The sequence below is a fragment of the Apodemus sylvaticus genome, chromosome 11 (assembly GCF_947179515.1).
Source record: "Apodemus sylvaticus chromosome 11, mApoSyl1.1, whole genome shotgun sequence".
NCBI lineage: Eukaryota > Metazoa > Chordata > Mammalia > Rodentia > Muridae > Apodemus > Apodemus sylvaticus.
Genome location: NC_067482.1, coordinates 14,598,375 through 14,624,670, shown reverse-complemented (window position 1 = coordinate 14,624,670; position 26,296 = coordinate 14,598,375). Strand labels below are relative to the sequence as shown.

Below are 26,296 nucleotides of genomic sequence, written 5' to 3'. Positions count from 1 at the left end.
TGAAGGAGTCAGAGAGTTCACGGACACCAGAAGAAAACCTACAGAGTCAACCAACCTAGTCTCATAAGGGCTCAAGGAGATGGAACCACTCGAGCCCAACACTAGCTAGGCTGCTGCTCAACAACTAAGCTCAATTAATACACCTGAAACTTCACATATTCTCTTCACAGTGTGCTGCAGGGGAAAATCATTGGAGACACACACAACTCAAGCAACCTCAGTTTAATAAATTAGTTCAATTTGTGAAATATTTGTGAAATGGAGGGCTTTTTAAGACTTTTTCATTTTGGTGTATATGCATATGTATTGTGCATAATGTGTAAAAGCCAGGATCAACAGATTTCTGAAGAGATGGACCTACCACCTGAAGCTTGAGTTCCAGCTGGAGGCATCTGATGATAAAAGTGCTGAAACCAAACTTTGGCCCTCTTTTCTAGCAAAATTAAAACAGGAGTCACCTCCTTTAATACGTGGGGTTTGGCTTCTTTGATTGGTTGTCTGTCTGTAGAGCATGAAAGGAGTTTGCTGTGGGCAAGCATGGAGCAAGCTCAAAGGTTCAAAGCAACAAGGCCTGTGAAGTTGAATAGCAGGCAGGGAGAGGAGGGATGGGAAGGAATAAAAAAGAAGTGTGAGAGACATGTAGGTTGTTCTTATGAATTCTTCTTTAGCACATGCTAACCTAGAGATCCATATGTGAATCACCTTAGCTTATAACATTATCCATGTACCCAGGATTTTGAATCATTACATGTCTGGCATCCATGTGTTCATTTTGACTCTCTCCAGAGGGTATTTGTTGCAGAATGATTAAAGGTAGATACTTTATGCTAGTTACACACCAGGAATGACATCTAAAAAAGGAACCCTGGTTCTGCTTATTGACTTGACATTACAGTTCAGAACAAAAGTTGGCAAGTCCATTACAAAGCATCTCTTAATCTGTCCTGGCAGAAGTCACTCAAAACAGCCAAGTTGTCATCCTGACTCCACAAGTCCTCTGTTCACAAAGTCCAACAGATTGTTTCCCATGCCAAGCTCAGCTTCCAGGATCTCAGTTCTTGTACAGTCTTTTGTTACCAAGCATGTATAAAGTGTCTGAAGTCACAGTCTCTGACCACCATGCATGAGAGATGTGTCCCAGTCCTGCCCGTAATTCACATCAGGAAGTCCTGTATCCATGCTCAGTGCCAGCAAAAACAAAATCTCGCACCTTGGCCATAGACACAGCGCTCACCACATTTAGGACAATTATCTGTAGCAAAGGAGATGTTCTTGGGCTGCCTTATTGCCCTGAGAGTTTCCAGGAGCTGCAGACAAAGTTGGGCAAATCTTACTCTGGAGACATGAGCCAACCTATCATAGCACTCCAGAGGGGCAGGGTATTGTTCCACATTCATCTTGCTCCAGTTGACTGTGTGCTCCAAAAGGTCCTTCAGGATGGGCATGGAGAAGCAATTGTTGTAGAAGTTGATCTTGGTGAGCTGAGAGCAATGTGTGAGGGCAGGTAGGAGGGCAATGAGCTGGGAGTCCTTCACCCTACATCCCCGAAAATCCAGAGTTTCTAGAGTATCTGCCACCTTTTGGAGGAGACATTTCATAGGCATCAGATCCAAATCTGTTAGAACCACACCTCTCATTTCCAGATGTTTTAGCTGAAAGACACTCTGGCAGTGGGAGAAGGAATCCAAGTCTGACTGTGAAAGTTGGTAGTGAGTGACAGAAAGGGAGCTCAGTGGCGTCATCAGGTGCCTAGAGATGAAGGGGACCAGAGGGTTAGTTCTGGCAAATGGTGATGGAGAGCATGGGGTGGGCTTTTCAATGTCTTAGAAGGGAACAGGGACCCCAAGCTGAGTGTGAGCAAATGATCAAAGATATTATCTGAGATGCTTCCTTTTGGAATCAGCTTAGTGAAGTCAAACCCACACTTGATCTGCTGGCCATAGTCTCAAGCAGAAAACCATTATACCCTATAAAACCCAGGATACCAAGGAGGAAGTTTCATGCCAGGAGAGTCCTGACAGGATCTAAGGACATGACCTGTGGCCTCAGTCAATGCTGCATTGCACCCTGACCTCTCCACAGTCACTCATGCTATCATGCAGATGCCCACACTCCCTCTTGTCTCATGCACTCAGCCCTACTGAGGGTCAAGCATTTCACTCACGGAGTAGTAGAGGGAGAGGGAAGGCTGTGCCCACAGATCTAAGCAGACAGCTCACCTTCTCACATTGCTGCTCAGTCCCTCAAGATCTAAGTACATTCAACTCTTCCTGTCACCTTTTTGATGGATTGTTTGCCTATGATTCCAAGAAGAACTTCAAGCCCTCCTCACCATATCTGACCTACTCCTTATCTCCCTTTTGTCCTCTGCTTCAGGAATGCTCATTTAAGACTTGGAATCACTACACATTACGTACATATTCTAAGGAGCCCCTAAATGTTTGTTCCCAGTGACTGACAGATAAGCATCCTGGACCACTAATCTTTAAAATGAAAGAGGAAAATTTGCTCTGCTAGCTGACCCAGTCCTCCATCCTTGCTCACCTGAGGACCTGATTCATGTGGTCTTTGAGGAAATGGACACCACTCATGGAGAGATGCTGGAGACAATTGAATTTGGAGAAGACAGATATGAACTCCTGGATAGACTGCTCTTCTCTGTCTCCTGTCCTATTGGCAATCTTGAAGACGTTCTTGTAGAGGGGTGCCAGGAAGAGTTTGCAAAGATTTCTCATCTGCCCAAAGCAGGAAGCAAATTCGGCCAGCTTGTACAAATTCCACTGAGTGTTCAGTTCCAATTCCTCAATATGCTCTGGATGAAATATATTCAAGATCTTGCTGAGAAAGTCCATGGGCATAGCCCAGATCTTCATCTTTGCACAACACAAATGTAGGAAGTCCTTTCTCTGCTGGGCCCACTTCAAGAAGGCTGCTTGTGCTTCATCAAGGCGTGGCCTGAGGCACAACTCAGCTACCACCTTCAGCTGCCTCCTCACTGCATATCTGGGAAGGACCTTCACTACTGGCTTCTCATCCAAGGGCTCTGAAGAACAGCTATCGTCCTCTATACCAGCCCATATGTTCCAAAAGGCATGGTGCACATTCCTCAGGTCCAGAACCTGAAGTTTTCCCCTGCTGAGGGTGAACACATGTCAAGTATCAGCAGCCGCGATGACCCTCAGTAAGGGTTCACTAAGTGACTCTATAGTGAAATACCCCTCAGCCTGCCAAGCTGTATATTTTTTAAACAACAGTGCAATGTGCACACATGCATGCTGCACAATTTTCTCTGAGCTGCATGTGTGGCCCTGACCACTTTCCTTCCTCTAAGTTACTCATTATTTCTCCCTAGTCCCATTATTAATGGTTTTAGGAATGGCAGGGATAGATAGGCACATTCTACTGTGAGGCTGCTTGGATCAAAGCCCTAATCCACTGATAACTGTCCTTAGTCCAAGCACACAATAGCTATAAGGTTCCTGAATCACTGTCTGGTGATCCCATCAGAAGCCATTCGCAATGACCCCACAATCTCTACTGTGTACCCCACATGGTCTCTTATATAATACTTGACCTTTGCTCACCTGGGGTGAAACCCTTTAGTCAGTCGCATGTCTATTCCATCTAGCACAGCTTGCAACATTTCCAGTTTAGGCGTCTTCATCAATGCCCCCACAGGGAGACAGGGGAAAGGCCAGGCTGCCAACATTGCCTTTATGAGCTTGGTTTGTCTGCCACTGAAAGCCTCCTTGAACAGTGCTGGGAAGAGTACAGAGGGGAGATCCTCCAGAGAGGATATGGCCAAAGCCTCATCTCTCACCAGAGACTGAATTGCCAGCTTCTTGAGTGTGGCTGCGGTCTGAATACTCATCTTCTAAAGTCTCGAGTCAAAAGACTCCTGCCAAGAAGTCAGAAAGGAATACACGTTCAAGACAAACTTAATACAACTTCCTCAACATTATATCAACCACTAAGCTTCTGAGCTAATGCTCTAACAGTAACAGAGAAATCAATTTGCCTGTTCAACCTAAACTGGTAGTGGAAAGAGAGGCTCCCACAATGATAATGTGGAAGTCTTTATATCAAGCAAATATTCACATAATTGTCAGATCAAAATATTTTATGTAGGACCCTTTCTCAAAAACAAAATAAAATATCTCAAACCTATGCAAACAAAAAGTAACCGAGGAAACAAACATACCAATGTAAATCCATGAGTTATGGATCAAGATTAATTCCCAGAAAACAGAATGACTTGAGTGCATTTCTACAATATTGAATCTCACCTGTGTCTGTGAAGTAGAATATGTCCACAGAGCAAACGTGTGTGTAAAAGAGGCGATGGAAAACCTAAGGCAAGACACATGAGTAAATCACATGTGTCATTTCAGCTATATGATGTGGAAGGATATCAAAGATACCTGGCTTACAGGTCTACAGTGTAATCCAGGGTCTCACAAAAAAATAAAGACCATTACAGTGAAGGGGAAACATGAGGGAGCATTTTCATCAGATTGTCTCATTTGGAGCTTACCTGGAGGCACATGGCCAGCTCTAAGAGAGTTGGAACAACATACAGAATCCTTGTCTCAAGCAGTTATATCAGGCAAAGTAATGGAATATATACACAAGCTATCATGGGATATTATTGGTGATGAGGCTAAAATTTCATTTGCAATGAAACCCAAGATCCTCAACATGTTCCTCTTAAGGAGTCTGAATTTCTCTATATCAAACTGCATGACCCAAGGAGAAAAAAAAAGGGTTTACATACCAGTTGAGCAATGCAGATATGTTGCCAAATCCCAGCCGAATCAGGGAGATTTCCAAGATGCAAGCCTCTGACTGTGATATGTGGCTCCATGGAAGCCTTTATATACATCTCTGCTTGCCCCTCCCTATTGTAGCCACACCCTTCAAACCCAAACCGGAGTTGGATTTCCTGGTCTAATCTCCACCCTTTAAATTATAGATCAAAGTTGTAATCATTTCACTCATTGAATCAGAAGGACTTGTGATAACAAATTTCCCACTCATCGTCATTCACACACACAAACACACCCAAAAGTTTCTTGGATAAATAAAAAACATTCCATTTGTTAATACACCATACAACACCATGTGGGTACATTTATTCCTTCATTTGCATAAGATCTATTCAGTTTTCAAGTTGTACCAGTGACCATGTCATGCTCTGAATCCAAGGTTGTTTTAGAGGTCCAATTCTAGGAATCCTTCAGCCTCAGAAACCTTCTTATGGCTAGGATTATTGTTATGAATAACTATTTCTTGTTTGATTTTATTCATGTGACCAGAGTTTGCATCAGGTAAGGGTTTAATCAGTTTTTGATGAGAGACACGACATAATTGGAAGATATTCTTTTTCACTGGATTTGGAACAGATTGCTATGTCAGAGACAGGAATATGCATTGAAGCTCAAGGAATGAAGTGGATGCTCGGTCAATAAATTTCAGCATCAACCACTCTAGAGGTGGTGCCGGAGCATAGCTTGACCCCATTACTATACTAGCCAGGGTTCTGCATGTACTCAGATGGTCGGGAGCTACCCCACATACAGGAATTCTCCCTACAACTCTCTTTGCAGCAGACAAGATGGGGCATGCAGCAAGGATGCTGGGACATCCCTGAGATAGGATGCTCAGTTCATGGTCATGTTCATCGAAATTGTAAGTCGTAGTATTGTGTGATCTCTACAAAGCCTGCTACCTAAATGGACGAAAGCAAACAGAAAAAGGAGGGTGTGAGGGAGATGGTGCCCTTGGCTCCCAAGGAAGCAGAGAGTAAGTCAACTAGGATCAGCCAAAAAGCCTTCCTCAAGGAGGTGTAATCTAGAGTGGGACGTGGGCTGAAGGGTTGCTTTAGAAAGTGTGAGCACCTATCAATCTTCTATTCCTATCATCTATGTGGTGGCTAGAAATGATCTGTGATTACAGTTCCAGGCAATCTGAAACCCCATTCTGACCTGCTAGGGCAACAGGCCTGTGAGGGTTATCCATTCCTATTTGTACACAAGCACCACTACCCATAAAATCAATCATCTTAAAACAGCAGCTCTATCTTGGGTTTTGTGGCACACACCTTTAATCCATCCCCTCAGGAGTCCAAGGTTGACTGGGTCAGTGAGTTCAAGGCTACCCTCATCTAAATAAATAATTCAAAAACCAGTAAAGCCTATTGAGTGAGGATCTGTCTTATAATTAAACCAGAGCTGAGCAGGGTAGCACAGACCTAAATCTCAAGAGAGGCAGGGGCACCTTTGATGTTGAGGCCAAACTGGCCCACAGAGTAGCTTATGGGACATCTAGGGCTCTTAAACAATGAAACCCTGCCCCCAAACAACAAAACAAAGAAACACATAAACAAAGTGTAGTTTACAAGATGGCGCAGGTACAATCCTTAAAACTAGCATTAGGGAGGTAGTAGCAGGTGAAGGACTAAGGTCAAGGTCAGCATGTTGTTCAGACTGAGTTCAGGAAGAAGGAGACATGTTAAACAGACCATCCCTTTCAAAAACCAACCAAATAACCCAACAACCAAACAACCCAAAACCAGACAAGCAATCAAGCAAAGCAAAAATTACCCAAAACACAATTCTAAAAGAAAATCCTCCAGAGAGCTTAAGGTCCAGTGAGATGGCCCAAAGAGCAATAGCACTTGCCGCCCAAGTAAGTGCTGAGTTCAGTAATGGGGCCCTCGGGTGGAAGGAGAGAAACCACTGCAGTTTTGAGTCCTCCCCCATCTACACGCATGCTCAGCTGCTGGTACACCAATACGCAAATGAAGCAAGACAGTTCTCAAGTACAGAACAGCATGAGAGCTGATCCAGGAAGGTGGTGAAAGCTTCAGGAGACTGAAGAAGGATGGCTCCAAACTGACTTTAACCTAGCCGACATAATGTGATTCTGTCTCACCCAACCAAATACCAATAATTGTAGCTCAGTGGTAAATAGGCAGCTCAGTCTCTTGTCCTAGTTTTCATGAATGAAACCCAGTGAAGTTTCTTATCCCGTTGGTCAAGAGAAAACAGGTTTCTCCAAAGAGCTAAGGATGTCTCTTGGGAAAAGCAAGGAGAAATCCATACTGGAAAGAAAGAATTTCAGTGTAAATGGGTCCAAGGTAAAAGAGACATTGAGCTGGATGGCACTGATGCACAGGGAATTATGGAGCCTAGGGGCTACCACTGAGCTTGATAAGTTACTCAGCACTATAGTTCTTAATGGAAGAGTTAAAAGTACCTCTGGTCAAAGATAAAGATAATGACTCATTTTTACTGCGCCTGATAAATTTCCAGCCTTAGACACAATGTAGGCTTTTGCCAAAACACCCAAGGGTGGGAAAAGGGCTTTGTTCAGGTCCAGGCTTTGTACTCAGTGGGAGGGAATAGATTCCAGATCCTATTATATTCCTGCAAGCATATTTGGAGAGATTTTCTGTGATTGACCTGTGTCCTTCTGCGGAGCATGTCCTGGGTGTCCTTGAAGAAGTTCGTGCAAAGGGTGGGGCACAGTAGATTCTTATGTTTGGTCTGCATGGTTTCTCCAAAGTGCTAGGAGCCCTGTCCTGGTGACTTTGGCCTTCTGTTGCACGATTGTCAGAGTAGGAGGTTGGGGAGCCTGGCAGGTTTTCTTGTTTTGGTTTGTTTCTTGTTTGTTTGTTTATGTGACTTCTGCCCTTGAGGGTTTCCTCTGGACTTGACTGAGGATGCGATCCTGCTGCTAAGCCCTGTTCTTTCTCTGGCCAACATACTCCAGCCCCTTTGCTGATCTGGTGCTCTGAGATATTATTTTGGTAGCTTGCTGCCCTCTACCACCAATGAATGTGTAGCAGCTGCTTCACAGTTGTAACCTTAGAATTTAGCCACTCACACAATTGCACACACAATTCCTTTCTGTTGTCACCCCTGAGCTACACCTGTAGGAACTTGGAAGGAACATTGTGTGACTCAGAACACCTGTTTGCTGCCCAAAGCTGTGAGCTACCATTAACTTCCTTGATTGTCAATTGGATTTAACAGGCAGAAGCCACAGACTATAGGCTTGGAATCCAGTGGAACTTCTGCGAACGGTTTCTCGCAACATTTTCTTCAGAAATTTGGCTATCACAGGACACTGGCAACAATTAGGCTTGATCCTCAACCTCTGAATATCTGGTAACTTTCTTCCAGAAGTGCCTAGTGAGTAATCTCAGGGGCATGCTTGCCAGTTCTAAGGTTGTGAAGAAACTGTCCTTAAGACTGGGCCTCACCTTAAGGAGTCACTGGCCTTCTCCATGTTAGAGGTGCTCTCATAATCAAGAGTGATACAGCTCACAACCTTCAAGTTTCTAGGACTGTACTATATTATTTCTCACATTTGGATACTGAGATCCTTTCCTGTATTGAACCCCAGCACTAATTTTATGGCTGCCTAGATGAAAGAGTTTCCATCTATAACCTAGGCTACATGCAAAGTAAAGAGTCCATACCTCTGCATCCTTGTGTGGTAAGAGCCTTTTACCTGTCTAGCTCCTGTCTTGTTGGCTTATCTGTAGACTATGTGCCAAGCTGATCCTTGATCATGTTTACCTCATATTTACTGAATGTATGGTTCAGCAGTTAAGAGCACTGGGGATACAGGACACAGAAGCTGCAACATATAAGCAGGCAAATGAACCTGATGTATTCGTTAGAGAATCCAGTACTCTAAAATGCTCAGTTATATCTCCATCCCCTTTCCATTGCTTTTCCTTTACTGAAAATAATTCTTTCATAAAATGTGTTGTAACCCAAGGAGAATGAAGGCGAAGGCCCTGGTCCTGGAAAGGCTCAATACAGCAGTGTAGGGGAATATCAGGACAAGGATAAAGGAGGGGTTCGATTGGGGAACAGGGGGAGGGAAGAGGTCTAATGGGACTTTTGGGAGGGGGTGATCCAGGCAAGGAGAAAACATTTGAAATTTAAATAAAGGCCAGACAATGATGGAGCACTCCTTTAATCCCAGGACCCGGGAGGCAGAGGCAGGCAGATTTCTGAGTTCTTGGCCAGCCTGGTCTTCAGAGTGCATTCCAGGACAGCCATGGCTCTACAAAGAAACCCTGTCTTGAAAAAAACAAGTCCAAAGCCCTCCCCCCAAAAGAAATGTAAATAAAGAATACATCTAATTTTAAAAAAAGAAAAGAAAAGAGAGGAAAAAGAAAAAAATGTGCAGTGGGCAGAGAGTAAAATAAAATAAATATAAACTTAGCTATTTATATATGTAGCATGATGTCTGACTGAAACAACATTGTTTGAATAATTTACATATGTTAATTATCAGGTATAAGTATATACTAACAGTAGCCACAAAGCTTCACAATCCTCATTACTTTACTGTATATCAAAATTAGCATATTTAATGATTTTTAGTGTAAATATGAGGCTTAAGAAAACATGTTGCTACCATCTTTCAGATAGAATGTGTTTCTATTTAGTTTGCAGTAGGCAACATTTAACTGTGAAACATATCTAGCTCCCTATCTATCATTTCTTTGGGTTTTCATTAATTCATTTGTGTATTCGCTTTACCACCTGATCACATCCTGAAGTTGCTTTCTTTCCATACCTACCCTGTGACCCTTTCCCCCTCATTTCCTGCTCCCATTCTCCCCAGAGAAGAAGAGGCACACATGCCCTACCCCCAGCAGTTTCCACAATGCCCTGGCACACCAATTTACATCAGCTCTAAATACATCCGTGCCCACTGGGGCCAGACAAGGAAGCCCAGCTAGGGGAAAAGTTTCCCATGGAAGGCCATGAAGTTGAATAAGAGAAACCATGCTGTCTGGTTTTTATGAGACATGCAATAAGCCCAAGATTTGCATCTGCTCCATATGTCCAGGGAGCCTAGGTCTAGACCTTGCATGCTCTTTGATGGTGGGTGGTTCAGTCTCTGATAAACCCCAATGAGTCCAGGAAACTTGGTTCTCTTGATCTCCTTGTGGTAAATTGACACCATCTGACTCCCTCAATCCTCCTTTTGACTTTTCCCCAACTCTCTCTGAATTCTGCCTAATGTTTTGCTGTGCATATCCTTCTGGTGCCACCAGATGCTGGATGAAGATTCTTGTATGACAGTTATGCTAGGATTCTGTTCTTAAGCACAACCAAGTATCATCAAGAGTGTCAGACTTTGGCTTTCTGACATGGGTTAATCCTCATGTTTCTCCAGTCTATAGTTGGCTATTCTTTCAAACTCAGCTCCAGGTTTATACCTGCACATATTGTAGGCAGGGAAAATTTTAGATGGAAGGTTTTGTTGGTGGGTTGGTGTTACCTTCCCCCCACTGGAAATCCTGCCTGACTACAGGAAGTGGCCACTTTCAGTCTCCCTATCCCCAGCTCCTGAGTTTCCAGCCAAGGTCACTCCCATATACTCCCAGGAGCCTGCCCCATCCTGTGTGTCTGTCTTGTACCTGAGATGCCCCCAAATGGATTGTATTTCTCTCTCCCAGCACAGTGGAGGCGGCTCCTCCCAACACACTTGATTTCCATACCTCTCTTTGTGTCCCATACCAGCACCCATACAGTTCCCTCTGATCAACCACTAGTAATATACATTCTATTTACCTTACCTAGTGAGATTCAATCATCTTACCTAGGGCCCTAATCTTACTTAGTTTCTTTGAGTGTTTGGATTGTAGCATGCTTTTCCTGTAGTCTATGGGTAATATCCATGTATTAGTGAGTACATAGCATGCACATTCTTCTGGGTCACAATGACCTCACTAAGAATGGATATTTTTTGAGTTCTATCTATTTGCCTGAAAATTGCATTATAATCCTTATTTTTAATATATGATTAGTATTCTATGACAGAAATGTACATGATTTTCCTTATCCACTCTTCAGTGAGAGACAGGTGGTGTGCTAACAGTTTCTGGTTATTATGAATAAAGGTGCTATGAATGAAGTTGAGCAAGTGTCCTTGTGCTATGGCAGAACAAGTTTTGAGTTTATGGCCAGGAATTGTATAACTGGGCCTTGAAGTAGAATTATTTGTGATAATCACCCAGCTTGATTTCCAAATATGGTGTGCAAATTTACACACTCACCAGAAATGCAAGATTGTCTCCCTTGCTACAAATCCTCACGTGCATGTGCGGTCATATCCGTTTTTATCCTAGCCATGCTCATGTGTATAGGAAGGAATCTCAGACTCCTTACAATTTGCATTTTCGTAGGAATGTTGGATATTTCCTTAAGTATATCCTGGCAATTAGAGCTTTCCTGTTGAAAATTCTTTGTTGAATTCTGTACTCCATTTTTATTTTAATTGGAGTATTGGGTTTTTGGTGTCTAATTTCTTGAGGTATTTACATTGTTTGATATCAACCCTCTGTCGAATGTACAGCTGGTGAAGATATTTTTGCCATTATTTAGGGTACTGTTTTGACCTACTGATGCTGTATTTGCCTTACTGAGGATTTCTACTTTCTTGATGTCACACTTGAAAAGTATTGGTCTTAGTGCCTGATCTATGGGTGTTCTGTTCAGGAAGTGTCACCTTTTAAAATGAGTTCAAGAGCCCTGACATTATTTATGATATTCTCTAAATAGAATCCTAGAATGACTATCTTTTGAGACGTTTCACCCAGCCACCGACAAAAACAGATGCAGAGACCCACAGACAAATATTAGACAAAGTTCAGGGAATCTTGTGGAAGATTAGAGGGAATATTGAAGGAGTCAGAGAGTTCACGGACACCAGAAGAAAACCTACAGAGTCAACCAACCTAGTCTCATAAGGGCTCAAGGAGATGGAACCACTCGAGCCCAACACTAGCTAGGCTGCTGCTCAACAACTAAGCTCAATTAATACACCTGAAACTTCACATATTCTCTTCACAGTGTGCTGCAGGGGAAAATCATTGGAGACACACACAACTCAAGCAACCTCAGTTTAATAAATTAGTTCAATTTGTGAAATATTTGTGAAATGGAGGGCTTTTTAAGACTTTTTCATTTTGGTGTATATGCATATGTATTGTGCATAATGTGTAAAAGCCAGGATCAACAGATTTCTGAAGAGATGGACCTACCACCTGAAGCTTGAGTTCCAGCTGGAGGCATCTGATGATAAAAGTGCTGAAACCAAACTTTGGCCCTCTTTTCTAGCAAAATTAAAACAGGAGTCACCTCCTTTAATACGTGGGGTTTGGCTTCTTTGATTGGTTGTCTGTCTGTAGAGCATGAAAGGAGTTTGCTGTGGGCAAGCATGGAGCAAGCTCAAAGGTTCAAAGCAACAAGGCCTGTGAAGTTGAATAGCAGGCAGGGAGAGGAGGGATGGGAAGGAATAAAAAAGAAGTGTGAGAGACATGTAGGTTGTTCTTATGAATTCTTCTTTAGCACATGCTAACCTAGAGATCCATATGTGAATCACCTTAGCTTATAACATTATCCATGTACCCAGGATTTTGAATCATTACATGTCTGGCATCCATGTGTTCATTTTGACTCTCTCCAGAGGGTATTTGTTGCAGAATGATTAAAGGTAGATACTTTATGCTAGTTACACACCAGGAATGACATCTAAAAAAGGAACCCTGGTTCTGCTTATTGACTTGACATTACAGTTCAGAACAAAAGTTGGCAAGTCCATTACAAAGCATCTCTTAATCTGTCCTGGCAGAAGTCACTCAAAACAGCCAAGTTGTCATCCTGACTCCACAAGTCCTCTGTTCACAAAGTCCAACAGATTGTTTCCCATGCCAAGCTCAGCTTCCAGGATCTCAGTTCTTGTACAGTCTTTTGTTACCAAGCATGTATAAAGTGTCTGAAGTCACAGTCTCTGACCACCATGCATGAGAGATGTGTCCCAGTCCTGCCCGTAATTCACATCAGGAAGTCCTGTATCCATGCTCAGTGCCAGCAAAAACAAAATCTCGCACCTTGGCCATAGACACAGCGCTCACCACATTTAGGACAATTATCTGTAGCAAAGGAGATGTTCTTGGGCTGCCTTATTGCCCTGAGAGTTTCCAGGAGCTGCAGACAAAGTTGGGCAAATCTTACTCTGGAGACATGAGCCAACCTATCATAGCACTCCAGAGGGGCAGGGTATTGTTCCACATTCATCTTGCTCCAGTTGACTGTGTGCTCCAAAAGGTCCTTCAGGATGGGCATGGAGAAGCAATTGTTGTAGAAGTTGATCTTGGTGAGCTGAGAGCAATGTGTGAGGGCAGGTAGGAGGGCAATGAGCTGGGAGTCCTTCACCCTACATCCCCGAAAATCCAGAGTTTCTAGAGTATCTGCCACCTTTTGGAGGAGACATTTCATAGGCATCAGATCCAAATCTGTTAGAACCACACCTCTCATTTCCAGATGTTTTAGCTGAAAGACACTCTGGCAGTGGGAGAAGGAATCCAAGTCTGACTGTGAAAGTTGGTAGTGAGTGACAGAAAGGGAGCTCAGTGGCGTCATCAGGTGCCTAGAGATGAAGGGGACCAGAGGGTTAGTTCTGGCAAATGGTGATGGAGAGCATGGGGTGGGCTTTTCAATGTCTTAGAAGGGAACAGGGACCCCAAGCTGAGTGTGAGCAAATGATCAAAGATATTATCTGAGATGCTTCCTTTTGGAATCAGCTTAGTGAAGTCAAACCCACACTTGATCTGCTGGCCATAGTCTCAAGCAGAAAACCATTATACCCTATAAAACCCAGGATACCAAGGAGGAAGTTTCATGCCAGGAGAGTCCTGACAGGATCTAAGGACATGACCTGTGGCCTCAGTCAATGCTGCATTGCACCCTGACCTCTCCACAGTCACTCATGCTATCATGCAGATGCCCACACTCCCTCTTGTCTCATGCACTCAGCCCTACTGAGGGTCAAGCATTTCACTCACGGAGTAGTAGAGGGAGAGGGAAGGCTGTGCCCACAGATCTAAGCAGACAGCTCACCTTCTCACATTGCTGCTCAGTCCCTCAAGATCTAAGTACATTCAACTCTTCCTGTCACCTTTTTGATGGATTGTTTGCCTATGATTCCAAGAAGAACTTCAAGCCCTCCTCACCATATCTGACCTACTCCTTATCTCCCTTTTGTCCTCTGCTTCAGGAATGCTCATTTAAGACTTGGAATCACTACACATTACGTACATATTCTAAGGAGCCCCTAAATGTTTGTTCCCAGTGACTGACAGATAAGCATCCTGGACCACTAATCTTTAAAATGAAAGAGGAAAATTTGCTCTGCTAGCTGACCCAGTCCTCCATCCTTGCTCACCTGAGGACCTGATTCATGTGGTCTTTGAGGAAATGGACACCACTCATGGAGAGATGCTGGAGACAATTGAATTTGGAGAAGACAGATATGAACTCCTGGATAGACTGCTCTTCTCTGTCTCCTGTCCTATTGGCAATCTTGAAGACGTTCTTGTAGAGGGGTGCCAGGAAGAGTTTGCAAAGATTTCTCATCTGCCCAAAGCAGGAAGCAAATTCGGCCAGCTTGTACAAATTCCACTGAGTGTTCAGTTCCAATTCCTCAATATGCTCTGGATGAAATATATTCAAGATCTTGCTGATAAAGTCCATGGGCATAGCCCAGATCTTCATCTTTGCACAACACAAATGTAGGAAGTCCTTTCTCTGCTGGGCCCACTTCAAGAAGGCTGCTTGTGCTTCATCAAGGCGTGGCCTGAGGCACAACTCAGCTACCACCTTCAGCTGCCTCCTCACTGCATATCTGGGAAGGACCTTCACTACTGGCTTCTCATCCAAGGGCTCTGAAGAACAGCTATCGTCCTCTATACCAGCCCATATGTTCCAAAAGGCATGGTGCACATTCCTCAGGTCCAGAACCTGAAGTTTTCCCCTGCTGAGGGTGAACACATGTCAAGTATCAGCAGCCGCGATGACCCTCAGTAAGGGTTCACTAAGTGACTCTATAGTGAAATACCCCTCAGCCTGCCAAGCTGTATATTTTTTAAACAACAGTGCAATGTGCACACATGCATGCTGCACAATTTTCTCTGAGCTGCATGTGTGGCCCTGACCACTTTCCTTCCTCTAAGTTACTCATTATTTCTCCCTAGTCCCATTATTAATGGTTTTAGGAATGGCAGGGATAGATAGGCACATTCTACTGTGAGGCTGCTTGGATCAAAGCCCTAATCCACTGATAACTGTCCTTAGTCCAAGCACACAATAGCTATAAGGTTCCTGAATCACTGTCTGGTGATCCCATCAGAAGCCATTCGCAATGACCCCACAATCTCTACTGTGTACCCCACATGGTCTCTTATATAATACTTGACCTTTGCTCACCTGGGGTGAAACCCTTTAGTCAGTCGCATGTCTATTCCATCTAGCACAGCTTGCAACATTTCCAGTTTAGGCGTCTTCATCAATGCCCCCACAGGGAGACAGGGGAAAGGCCAGGCTGCCAACATTGCCTTTATGAGCTTGGTTTGTCTGCCACTGAAAGCCTCCTTGAACAGTGCTGGGAAGAGTACAGAGGGGAGATCCTCCAGAGAGGATATGGCCAAAGCCTCATCTCTCACCAGAGACTGAATTGCCAGCTTCTTGAGTGTGGCTGCGGTCTGAATACTCATCTTCTAAAGTCTCGAGTCAAAAGACTCCTGCCAAGAAGTCAGAAAGGAATACACGTTCAAGACAAACTTAATACAACTTCCTCAACATTATATCAACCACTAAGCTTCTGAGCTAATGCTCTAACAGTAACAGAGAAATCAATTTGCCTGTTCAACCTAAACTGGTAGTGGAAAGAGAGGCTCCCACAATGATAATGTGGAAGTCTTTATATCAAGCAAATATTCACATAATTGTCAGATCAAAATATTTTATGTAGGACCCTTTCTCAAAAACAAAATAAAATATCTCAAACCTATGCAAACAAAAAGTAACCGAGGAAACAAACATACCAATGTAAATCCATGAGTTATGGATCAAGATTAATTCCCAGAAAACAGAATGACTTGAGTGCATTTCTACAATATTGAATCTCACCTGTGTCTGTGAAGTAGAATATGTCCACAGAGCAAACGTGTGTGTAAAAGAGGCGATGGAAAACCTAAGGCAAGACACATGAGTAAATCACATGTGTCATTTCAGCTATATGATGTGGAAGGATATCAAAGATACCTGGCTTACAGGTCTACAGTGTAATCCAGGGTCTCACAAAAAAATAAAGACCATTACAGTGAAGGGGAAACATGAGGGAGCATTTTCATCAGATTGTCTCATTTGGAGCTTACCTGGAGGCACATGGCCAGCTCTAAGAGAGTTGGAACAACATACAGAATCCTTGTCTCAAGCAGTTATATCAGGCAAAGTAATGGAATATATACACAAGCTATCATGGGATATTATTGGTGATGAGGCTAAAATTTCATTTGCAATGAAACCCAAGATCCTCAACATGTTCCTCTTAAGGAGTCTGAATTTCTCTATATCAAACTGCATGACCCAAGGAGAAAAAAAAAGGGTTTACATACCAGTTGAGCAATGCAGATATGTTGCCAAATCCCAGCCGAATCAGGGAGATTTCCAAGATGCAAGCCTCTGACTGTGATATGTGGCTCCATGGAAGCCTTTATATACATCTCTGCTTGCCCCTCCCTATTGTAGCCACACCCTTCAAACCCAAACCGGAGTTGGATTTCCTGGTCTAATCTCCACCCTTTAAATTATAGATCAAAGTTGTAATCATTTCACTCATTGAATCAGAAGGACTTGTGATAACAAATTTCCCACTCATCGTCATTCACACACACAAACACACCCAAAAGTTTCTTGGATAAATAAAAAACATTCCATTTGTTAATACACCATACAACACCATGTGGGTACATTTATTCCTTCATTTGCATAAGATCTATTCAGTTTTCAAGTTGTACCAGTGACCATGTCATGCTCTGAATCCAAGGTTGTTTTAGAGGTCCAATTCTAGGAATCCTTCAGCCTCAGAAACCTTCTTATGGCTAGGATTATTGTTATGAATAACTATTTCTTGTTTGATTTTATTCATGTGACCAGAGTTTGCATCAGGAAAGGGTTTAATCAGTTTTTGATGAGAGACACGACATAATTGGAAGATATTCTTTTTCACTGGATTTGGAACAGATTGCTATGTCAGAGACAGGAATATACATTGAAGCTCAAGGAATGAAGTGGATGCTCGGTCAATAAATTTCAGCATCAACCACTCTAGAGGTGGTGCCGGAGCATAGCTTGACCCCATTACTATACTAGCCAGGGATCTGCATGTACTCAGATGGTCGGGAGCTACCCCACATACAGGAATTCTCCCTACAACTCTCTTTGCAGCAGACAAGATGGGGCATGCAGCAAGGATGCTGGGACATCCCTGAGATAGGATGCTCAGTTCATGGTCATGTTCATCGAAATTGTAAGTCGTAGTATTGTGTGATCTCTACAAAGCCTGCTTCCTAAATGGACGAAAGCAAACAGAAAAAGGAGGGTGTGAGGGAGATGGTGCCCTTGGCTCCCAAGGAAGCAGAGAGTAAGTCAACTAGGATCAGCCAAAAAGCCTTCCTCAAGGAGATGTAATCTAGAGTGGGACGTGGGCTGAAGGGTTGCTTTAGAAAGTGTGAGCACCTATCAGTCTTCTATTCCTAGCATCTATGTGGTGGCTAGAAATGATCTGTGATTACAGTTCCAGGCAATCTGAAACCCCATTCTGACCTGCTAGGGCAACAGGCCTGTGAGGGTTATCCATTCCTATTTGTACACAAGCACCACTACCCATAAAATCAATCATCTTAAAACAGCAGCTCTATCTTGGGTTTTGTGGCACACACCTTTAATCCATCCCCTCAGGAGTCCAAGGTTGACTGGGTCAGTGAGTTCAAGGCTACCCTCATCTAAATAAATAATTCAAAAACCAGTAAAGCCTGTGGAGTGAGGATCTGTCTTATAATTAAACCAGAGCTGAGCAGGGTAGCACAGACCTAAATCTCAAGAGAGGCAGGGGTACCTTTGATGTTGAGGCCAAACTGGACCACAGAGTAGCTTATGGGACATCTAGGGCTCTTAAACAATGAAACCCTGCCCCCAAACAACAAAACAAAGAAACACATAAACAAAGTGTAGTTTACTAGATGGCGCAGGTACAATCGTTAAAACTAGCATTAGGGAGGTAGTAGCAGGTGAAGGACTAAGGTCAAGGTCAGCATGTTGTTCAGACTGAGTTCAGGAAGAAGGAGACATGTTAAACAGACCATCCCTTTCAAAAACCAACCAAATAACCCAACAACCAAACAACCCAAAACCAGACAAGCAATCAAGCAAAGCAAAAATTTTCCAAAACACAATTCTAAAAGAAAATCCTCCAGAGAGCTTAAGGTCCAGTGAGATGGCCCAAAGAGCAATAGCACTTGCCGCCCAAGTAAGTGCTGAGTTCAGTAATGGGGCCCTCGGGTGGAAGGAGAGAAACCACTGCAGTTTTGAGTCCTCCCCCATCTACACGCATGCTCTGCTGCTGGTACACCAATACGCAAATGAAGCAAGACAGTTCTCAAGTACAGAACAGCATGAGAGCTGATCCAGGAAGGTGGTGAAAGCTTCAGGAGACTGAAGAAGGATGGCTCCAAACTGACTCTAACCTAGCCGACATAATGTGATTCTGTCTCACCCAACCAAATACCAATAATTGTAGCTCAGTGGTAAATAGGCAGCTCAGTCTCTTGTCCTAGTTTTCATGAATGAAACCCAGTGAAGGTTCTTATCCCGTTGGTCAAGAGAAAACAGGTTTCTCCAAAGAGCTAAGGATGTCTCTTGGGAAAAGCAAGGAGAAATCCATACTGGAAAGAAATAATTTCAGTGTAAATTGGGTCCAAGGTAAAAGAGACATTGAGCTGGATGGCACTGATGCACAGGGAATTATGGAGCCTAGGGGCTACCACCGAGCTTGATAAGTTACTCAGCACTATAGTTCTTAATGGAAGAGTTAAAAGTACCTCTGGTCAAAGATAAAGATAATGACTCATTTTTACTGCGCCTGATAAATTTCCAGCCTTAGACACAATGTAGGCTTTTGCCAAAACACCCAAGGGTGGGAAAGGGGCTTTGTTCAGGTCCAGGCTTTGTACTCGGTGGGAGGGAATAGATTCCAGATCCTATTATATTCCTGCAAGCTTATTTGGAGAGATTTTCTGTGATTGACCTGTGTCCCTCTGCGGAGCATGTCCTGGGTGTCCTTGAAGAAGTTCGTGCAAAGGGTGGGGCACAGTAGATTCTTATGTTTGGTCTGCATGGTTTCTCCAAAGTGCTAGGAGCCCTGTCCTGGTGACTTTGGCCTTCTGTTGCATGATTGTCAGAGTAGGAGGTTGGGGAGCCTGGCAGGTTTTCTTGTTTTGGTTTGTTTCTTGTTTGTTTGTTTATGTGACTTATGTAAACTTAGCTATTTATATATGTAGCATGATGTCTGACTGAAACAACATTGTTTGAATAATTTACATATGTTAATTTTCAGGTATAAGTATATACTAACAGTAGCCACAAAGCTTCACAATCCTCATTACTTTACTGTATATCAAAATTAGCATATTTAATGATTTTTAGTGTAAATATGAGGCTTAAGAAAACATGTTGCTACCATCTTTCAGATAGAATGTGTTTCTATTTAGTTTGCAGTAGGCAACATTTAACTGTGAAACATATCTAGCTCCCTATCTATCATTTCTTTGGGTTTTCATTAATTCATTTGTGTATTCGCTTTACCACCTGATCACATCCTGAAGTTGCTTTCTTTCCATACCTACCCTGTGACCCTTTCCCCCTCATTTCCTGCTCCCATTCTCCCCAGAGAAGAAGAGGCACACATGCCCTACCCCCAGCAGTTTCCACAATGCCCTGGCACACCAATTTACATCAGTTCTAAATACATCCGTGCCCACTGGGGCCAGACAAGGAAGCCCAGCTAGGGGAAAAGTTTCCCATGGAAGGCCATGAAGTTGAATAAGAGAAACCCTGCTGTCTGGTTTTTATGAGACATGCAATAAGCCCAAGATTCGCATCTGCTCCATATGTCCAGGGAGCCTAGGTCTAGACCATGCATGCTCTTTGATGGTGGGTGGTTCAGTCTCTGATAAACCCCAATGAGTCCAGGAAACTTGGTTCTCTTGATCTCCTTGTGGTAAATTGACACCATCTGACTCCCTCAATCCTCCTTTTGACTTTTCCCCAACTCTCTCTGAATTCTGCCTAATGTTTTGCTGTGCATATCCTTCTGGTGCCACCAGATGCTGGATGAAGATTCTTGTATGACAGTTATGCTAGGATTCTGTTCTTAAGCACAACCAAGTATCATCATGAGTGTCAGACTTTGGCTTTCTGACATGGGTTAATCCTCATGTTTCTCCAGTCTATAGTTGGCTATTCTTTCAAACTCAGCTCCAGGTTTATACCTGCACATATTGTAGGCAGGGAAAATTTTAGATGGAAGGTTTTGTTGGTGGGTTGGTGTTACCTTCCCCCCACTGGAAATCCTGCCTGACTACAGGAAGTGGCCACTTTCAGTCTCCCTATCCCCAGCTCCTGAGTTTCCAGCCAAGGTCACTCCCATATACTCCCAGGAGCCTGCCCCATCCTGTGTGTCTGTCTTGTACCTGAGATGCCCCCAAATGGATTGTATTTCTCTCTCCCAGCACAGTGGAGGCGGCTCCTCCCAACACACTTGATTTCCATACCTCTCTTTGTGTCCCATACCAGCACCCATACAGTTCCCTCTGATCAACCACTAGTAATATACATTCTATTTACCTTACCTAGTGAGATTCAATCATCTTACCTAGGGCCCTAATCTTACTTAGTTTCTTTGAGTGTTTGGATTGTAGCATGCTTTTCCTGTAGTCTATGGGTAATATCCATGTATTAGTGAGTACATAGCATGCACATTCTTCTGGGTCACAATGACCTCACTAAGAATGGATATTTTTTGAGTTCTATCTATTTGCCTGAAAACTGCATTATAATCCTTATTTTTAATATATGATTAGTATTCCATGACAGAAATGTACATGATTTTCCTTATCCACTCTTCAGTGAGAGACAGGTGGTGTGCTAACAGTTTCTGGTTATTATGAATAAAGGTGCTATGAATGAAGTTGAGCAAGTGTCCTTGTGCTATGGCAGAACAAGTTTTGAGTTTATGGCCAGGAATTGTATAACTGGGCCTTGAAGTAGAATTATTTGTGATAATCACCCAGCTTGATTTCCAAATATGGTGTGCAAATTTACACACTCACCAGAAATGCAAGATTGTCTCCCTTGCTACAAATCCTCACGTGCATGTGCGGTCATATCCGTTTTTATCCTAGCCATGCTCACGTGTATAGGAAGGAATCTCAGACTCCTTACAATTTGCATTTTCGTAGGAATGTTGGATATTTCCTTAAGTATATCCTGGCAATTAGAGCTTTCCTGTTGAAAATTCTTTGTTGAATTCTGTACTCCATTTTTATTTTAAATGGAGTATTGGGCTTTTGGTGTGTAATTTCTTGAGGTATTTACATTGTTTGATATCAACCCTCTGTCGAATGTACAGCTGGTGAAGATATTTTTGCCATTATTTAGGGTACTGTTTTTACCTACTGATGCTGTATTTGCCTTACTGAGGATTTCTACTTTCTTGAGGTCACACTTGAAAAGTATTGGTCTTAGTGCCTGATCTATGGGTGTTCTGTTCAGGAAGTGTCACCTTTTACAATGAGTTCAAGAGCCCTGACATTATTTATGATATTCTCTAAATAGAATCCTAGAATGACTATCTTCTGAGACATTTCACCCAGCCACCGACAAAAACAGATGCAGAGACCCACAGTCAAATATTAGACAAAGTTCAGGGAATCTTGTGGAAGACTAGAGGGAATATTGAAGGAGTCAGAGAGTTCACGGACACCAGAAGAAAACCTACAGAATCAACCAACCTAGTCTCATAAGGGCTCAAGGAGATGGAACCACTCGAGCCCAACACTAGCTTGGCTGCTGCTCAACAACTAAGCTCAATTAATACACCTGAAACTTCACATATTCTCTTCACAGTGTGCTGCAGGGGGAAATCATTGGAGACACACACAACTCAAGCAACCTCAGTTTAATAAATTAGTTCATTTTGTGAAATATTTGTGAAATGGAGGGCTTTTTAAGACTTTTTCATTTTGGTGTATATGCATATGTATTGTGCATAATGTGTAAAAGCCAGGATCAACAGATTTCTGAAGAGATGGACCTACCACCTGAAGCTTGAGTTCCAGCTGGAGGCATCTGATGATAAAAGTGCTGAAACCAAACTTTGGCCCTCTTTTCTAGCAAAATTAAAACAGGAGTCACCTCCTTTAATACGTGGGGTTTGGCTTCTTTGATTGGTTGTCTGTCTGTAGAGCATGAAAGGAGTTTGCTGTGGGCAAGCATGGAGCAAGTTCAAAGGTTCAAAGCAACAAGGCCTGTGAAGTTGAATAGCAGGCAGGGAGAGGAGGGATGGGAAGGAATAAAAAAGAAGTGTGAGAGACATGTAGGTTGTTCTTATGAATTCTTCTTTAGCACATGCTAACCTAGAGATCCATATGTGAATCACCTTAGCTTATAACATTATCCATGTACCCAGGATTTTGAATCATTACATGTCTGGCATCCATGTGTTCATTTTTACTCTCTCCAGAGGGTATTTGTTGCAGAATGATTAAAGGTAGATACTTTATGCTAGTTACACACCAGGAATGACATCTAAAAAAGGAACCCTGGTTCTGCTTATTGACTTGACATTACAGTTCAGAACAAAAGTTGGCAAGTCCATTACAAAGCATCTCTTAATCTGTCCTGGCAGAAGTCACTCAAAACAGCCAAGTTGTCATCCTGACTCCACAAGTCCTCTGTTCACAAAGTCCAACAGATTGTTTCCCATGCCAAGCTCAGCTTCCAGGATCTCAGTTCTTGTACAGTCTTTTGTTTCCAAGCATGTATAAAGTGTCTGAAGTCACAGTCTCTGACCACCATGCATGAGAGATGTGTCCCAGTCCTGCCCGTTATTCACATCAGGAAGTCCTGTATCCATGCTCAGTGCCAGCAAAAACAAAATCTCGCACCTTGGCCATAGACACAGCGCTCATCACATTTAGGACAATTATCTGTAGCAAAGGAGATGTTCTTGGGCTGCCTTATTGCCCTGAGAGTTTCCAGGAGCTGCAGACAAAGTTGGGCAAATCTTACTCTGGAGACATGAGCCAACCTATCATAGCACTCCAGAGGGGCACGGTATTGTTCCACATTCATCTTGCTCCAGTTGACTGTGTGCTCCAAAAGGTCCTTCAGGATGGGCATGGAGAAGCAATTGTTGTAGAAGTTGATCTTGGTGAGCTGAGAGCAATGTGTGAGGGCAGGTAGGAGGGCAATGAGCTGGGAGTCCTTCACCCTACATCCCTGAAAATCCAGAGTTTCTAGAGTATCTGCCACCTTTTGGAGGAGACATTTCATAGGCATCAGATCCAAATCTGTTAGAACCACACCTCTCATTTCCAGATGTTTTAGCTGAAAGACACTCTGGCAGTGGGAGAAGGAATCCAAGTCTGACTGTGAAAGTTGGTAGTGAGTGACAGAAAGGGAGCTCAGTGGCGTCATCAGGTGCCTAGAGATGAAGGGGACCAGAGGGTTAGTTCTGGCAAATGGTGATGGAGAGCATGGGGTGGGCTTTTCAATGTCTTAGAAGGGAACAGGGACCCCAAGCTGAGTGTGAGCAAATGATCAAAGATATTATCTGAGATGCTTCCTTTTGGAATCAGCTTAGTGAAGTCAAACCCACACTTGATCTGCTGGCCATAGTCTCAAGCAGAAAACCATTATACCCTATAAAACCCAGGATACCAAGGAGGAAGTTTCATGCCAGGAGAGTCCTGACAGGATCTAAGGACATGACCTGTGGCCTCAGTCAATGCTGCATTGCACCCTGACCTCTCCACCGTCACTCATGCTATCATGCAGATGCCCACACTCCCTCTTGTCTCATGCACTCAGCCCTACTGAGGGTCAAGCATTTCACTCACGGAGTAGTAGAGGGAGAGGGAAGGCTGTGCCCACAGATCTAAGCAGACAGCTCACCTTCTCACATTGCTGCTGAGTCCCTCAAGATCTAAGTACATTCAACTCTTCCTGTCACCTTTTTGATGGATTGTTTGCCTATGATTCCAAGAAGAACTTCAAGCCCTCCTCACCATATCTGACCTACTCCTTATCTCCCTTTTGTCCTCTGCTTCAGGAATGCTCATTTAAGACTTGGAATCACTACACATTACGTACATATTCTAAGGAGCCCCTAAATGTTTGTTCCCAGTGACTGACAGATAAGCATCCTGGACCACTAATCTTTAAAATGAAAGAGGAAAATTTGCTCTGCTAGCTGACCCAGTCCTCCATCCTTGCTCACCTGAGGACCTGATTCATGTGGTCTTTGAGGAAATGGACACCACTCATGGAGAGATGCTGGAGACAATTGAATTTGGAGAAGACAGATATGAACTCCTGGATAGACTGCTCTTCTCTGTCTCCTGTCCTATTGGCAATCTTGAAGACGTTCTTGTAGAGGGGTGCCAGGAAGAGTTTGCAAAGATTTCTCATCTGCCCAAAGCAGGAAGCAAATTCGGCCAGCTTGTACAAATTCCACTGAGTGTTCAGTTCCAATTCCTCAATATGCTCTGGATGAAATATATTCAAGATCTTGCTGATAAAGTCCATGGGCATAGCCCAGATCTTCATCTTTGCACAACACAAATGTAGGGAGTCCTTTCTCTGCTGGGCCCACTTCAAGAAGGCTGCTTGTGCTTCATCAAGGCGTGGCCTGAGGCACAACTCAGCTACCACCTTCAGCTGCCTCCTCACTGCATATCTGGGAAGGACCTTCACTACTGGCTTCTCATCCAAGGGCTCTGAAGAACAGCTATCGTCCTCTGTACCAGCCCATATGTTCCAAAAGCCATGGTGCACATTCCTCAGGTCCAGAATCTGAAGTTTTCCCCTGCTGAGGGTGAACACATGTCAAGTATCAGCAGCCGCGATGACCCTCAGTAAGGTTTCACTAAGTGACTCTATAGTGAAATACCGCTCAGCCTGCCAAGCTGTATATTTTTTAAACAACAGTGCAATGTGCACACATGCATGCTGCACAATTTTCTCTGAGCTGCATGTGTGGCCCTGACCACTTTCCTTCCTCTAAGTTACTCATTATTTCTCCCTAGTCCCATTATTAATGGTTTTAGGAATGGCAGGGATAGATGGGCACATTCTACTGTGAGGCTGCTTGGATCAAAGCCCTAATCCACTGATAACTGTCCTTAGTCCAAGCACACAATAGCTATAAGGTTCCTGAATCACTGTCTGGTGATCCCATCAGAAGCCACTCGCAATGACCCCACAATCTCTACTGTGTACCCCACATGGTCTCTTAGATAATACTTGACCTTTGCTCACCTGGGGTGAAACCCTTTAGTCAGTCGCATGTCTATTCCATCTAGCACAGCTTGCAACATTTCCAGTTTAGGCGTCTTCATCAATGCCCCCACAGGGAGACAGGGGAAAGGCCAGGCTGCCAACATTGCCTTTATGAGCTTGGTTTGTCTGCCACTGAAAGCCTCCTTGAACAGTGCTGGGAAGAGTACAGAGGGGAGATCCTCCAGAGAGGATATGGCCAAAGCCTCATCTCTCACCAGAGACTGAATTGCCAGCTTCTTGAGTGTGGCTGCGGTCTGAATACTCATCTTCTAAAGTCTCGAGTCAAAAGACTCCTGCCAAGAAGTCAGAAAGGAATACACGTTCAAGACAAACTTAATACAACTTCCTCAACATTATATCAACCACTAAGCTTCTGAGCTAATGCTCTAACAGTAACAGAGAAATCAATTTGCCTGTTCAACCTAAACTGGTAGTGGAAAGAGAGGCTCCCACAATGATAATGTGGAAGTCTTTATATCAAGCAAATATTCACATAATTGTCAGATCAAAATATTTTATGTAGGACCCTTTCTCAAAAACAAAATAAAATATCTCAAACCTATGCAAACAAAAAGTAACCGAGGAAACAAACATACCAATGTAAATCCATGAGTTATGGATCAAGATTAATTCCCAGAAAACAGAATGACTTGAGTGCATTTCTACAATATTGAATCTCACCTGTTTCTGTGAAGTAGAATATGTCCACAGAGCAAACGTGTGTGTAAAAGAGGCGATGGAAAACCTAAGGCAAGACACATGAGTAAATCACATGTGTCATTTCAGCTATATGATGTGGAAGG

General features: G+C 43.3%; 3 protein-coding genes across 3 annotated transcripts; all 3 read right to left on the bottom strand.

Annotated features, from left to right (window-relative positions):
* Positions 1–1,181: 1,181 nt before the first annotated feature.
* Positions 1,182–3,871, bottom strand: LOC127696483 (PRAME family member 8-like). The gene is made up of 3 exons (XM_052199270.1): positions 3,585–3,871; positions 2,545–3,135; positions 1,182–1,749 (listed from the first exon to the last, which is right to left on the bottom strand). The coding sequence occupies exons 1-3, from the start codon at positions 3,869–3,871 to the stop codon at positions 1,182–1,184; spliced, it is 1,446 nt and encodes a 481-aa protein (XP_052055230.1).
* A 9,025-nt stretch (positions 3,872–12,896) lies between these two features.
* On the bottom strand, positions 12,897–15,586 carry LOC127696368 (PRAME family member 8-like). Its single transcript, XM_052198978.1, has 3 exons — positions 15,300–15,586; positions 14,260–14,850; positions 12,897–13,464 (listed from the first exon to the last, which is right to left on the bottom strand). Exons 1-3 carry the CDS (start codon positions 15,584–15,586, stop codon positions 12,897–12,899), a joined length of 1,446 nt encoding a protein of 481 aa, XP_052054938.1.
* Positions 15,587–23,069: 7,483 nt separating this feature from the next.
* LOC127696284 (PRAME family member 8-like) lies at positions 23,070–25,759 on the bottom strand. The gene is made up of 3 exons (XM_052198854.1): positions 25,473–25,759; positions 24,433–25,020; positions 23,070–23,637 (listed from the first exon to the last, which is right to left on the bottom strand). The coding sequence occupies exons 1-3, from the start codon at positions 25,757–25,759 to the stop codon at positions 23,070–23,072; spliced, it is 1,443 nt and encodes a 480-aa protein (XP_052054814.1).
* Between the last annotated feature and the right edge of the window lie 537 nt (positions 25,760–26,296).

Bases quoted from the DNA above. Each gene is read 5' to 3' on its own strand.
- LOC127696483 (XM_052199270.1), bottom strand. From the start codon at position 3,871: ATGAGTATTCAGACCGCAGCCACACTCAAGAAGCTGGCAATTCAGTCT. The intron at 3,136-3,584 runs GTGAGCAAAGGT...GTTCACCCTCAG, and splicing joins ACTAAAGGGTTTCACCCCAG to CAGGGGAAAACTTCAGGTTC. The intron at 1,750-2,544 runs GTGAGCAAGGAT...CTTCATCTCTAG, and splicing joins CACATGAATCAGGTCCTCAG to GCACCTGATGACGCCACTGA.
- LOC127696368 (XM_052198978.1), bottom strand. From the start codon at position 15,586: ATGAGTATTCAGACCGCAGCCACACTCAAGAAGCTGGCAATTCAGTCT. The intron at 14,851-15,299 runs GTGAGCAAAGGT...GTTCACCCTCAG, and splicing joins ACTAAAGGGTTTCACCCCAG to CAGGGGAAAACTTCAGGTTC. The intron at 13,465-14,259 runs GTGAGCAAGGAT...CTTCATCTCTAG, and splicing joins CACATGAATCAGGTCCTCAG to GCACCTGATGACGCCACTGA.
- LOC127696284 (XM_052198854.1), bottom strand. From the start codon at position 25,759: ATGAGTATTCAGACCGCAGCCACACTCAAGAAGCTGGCAATTCAGTCT. The intron at 25,021-25,472 runs GTGAGCAAAGGT...CACCCTCAGCAG, and splicing joins ACTAAAGGGTTTCACCCCAG to GGGAAAACTTCAGATTCTGG. The intron at 23,638-24,432 runs GTGAGCAAGGAT...CTTCATCTCTAG, and splicing joins CACATGAATCAGGTCCTCAG to GCACCTGATGACGCCACTGA.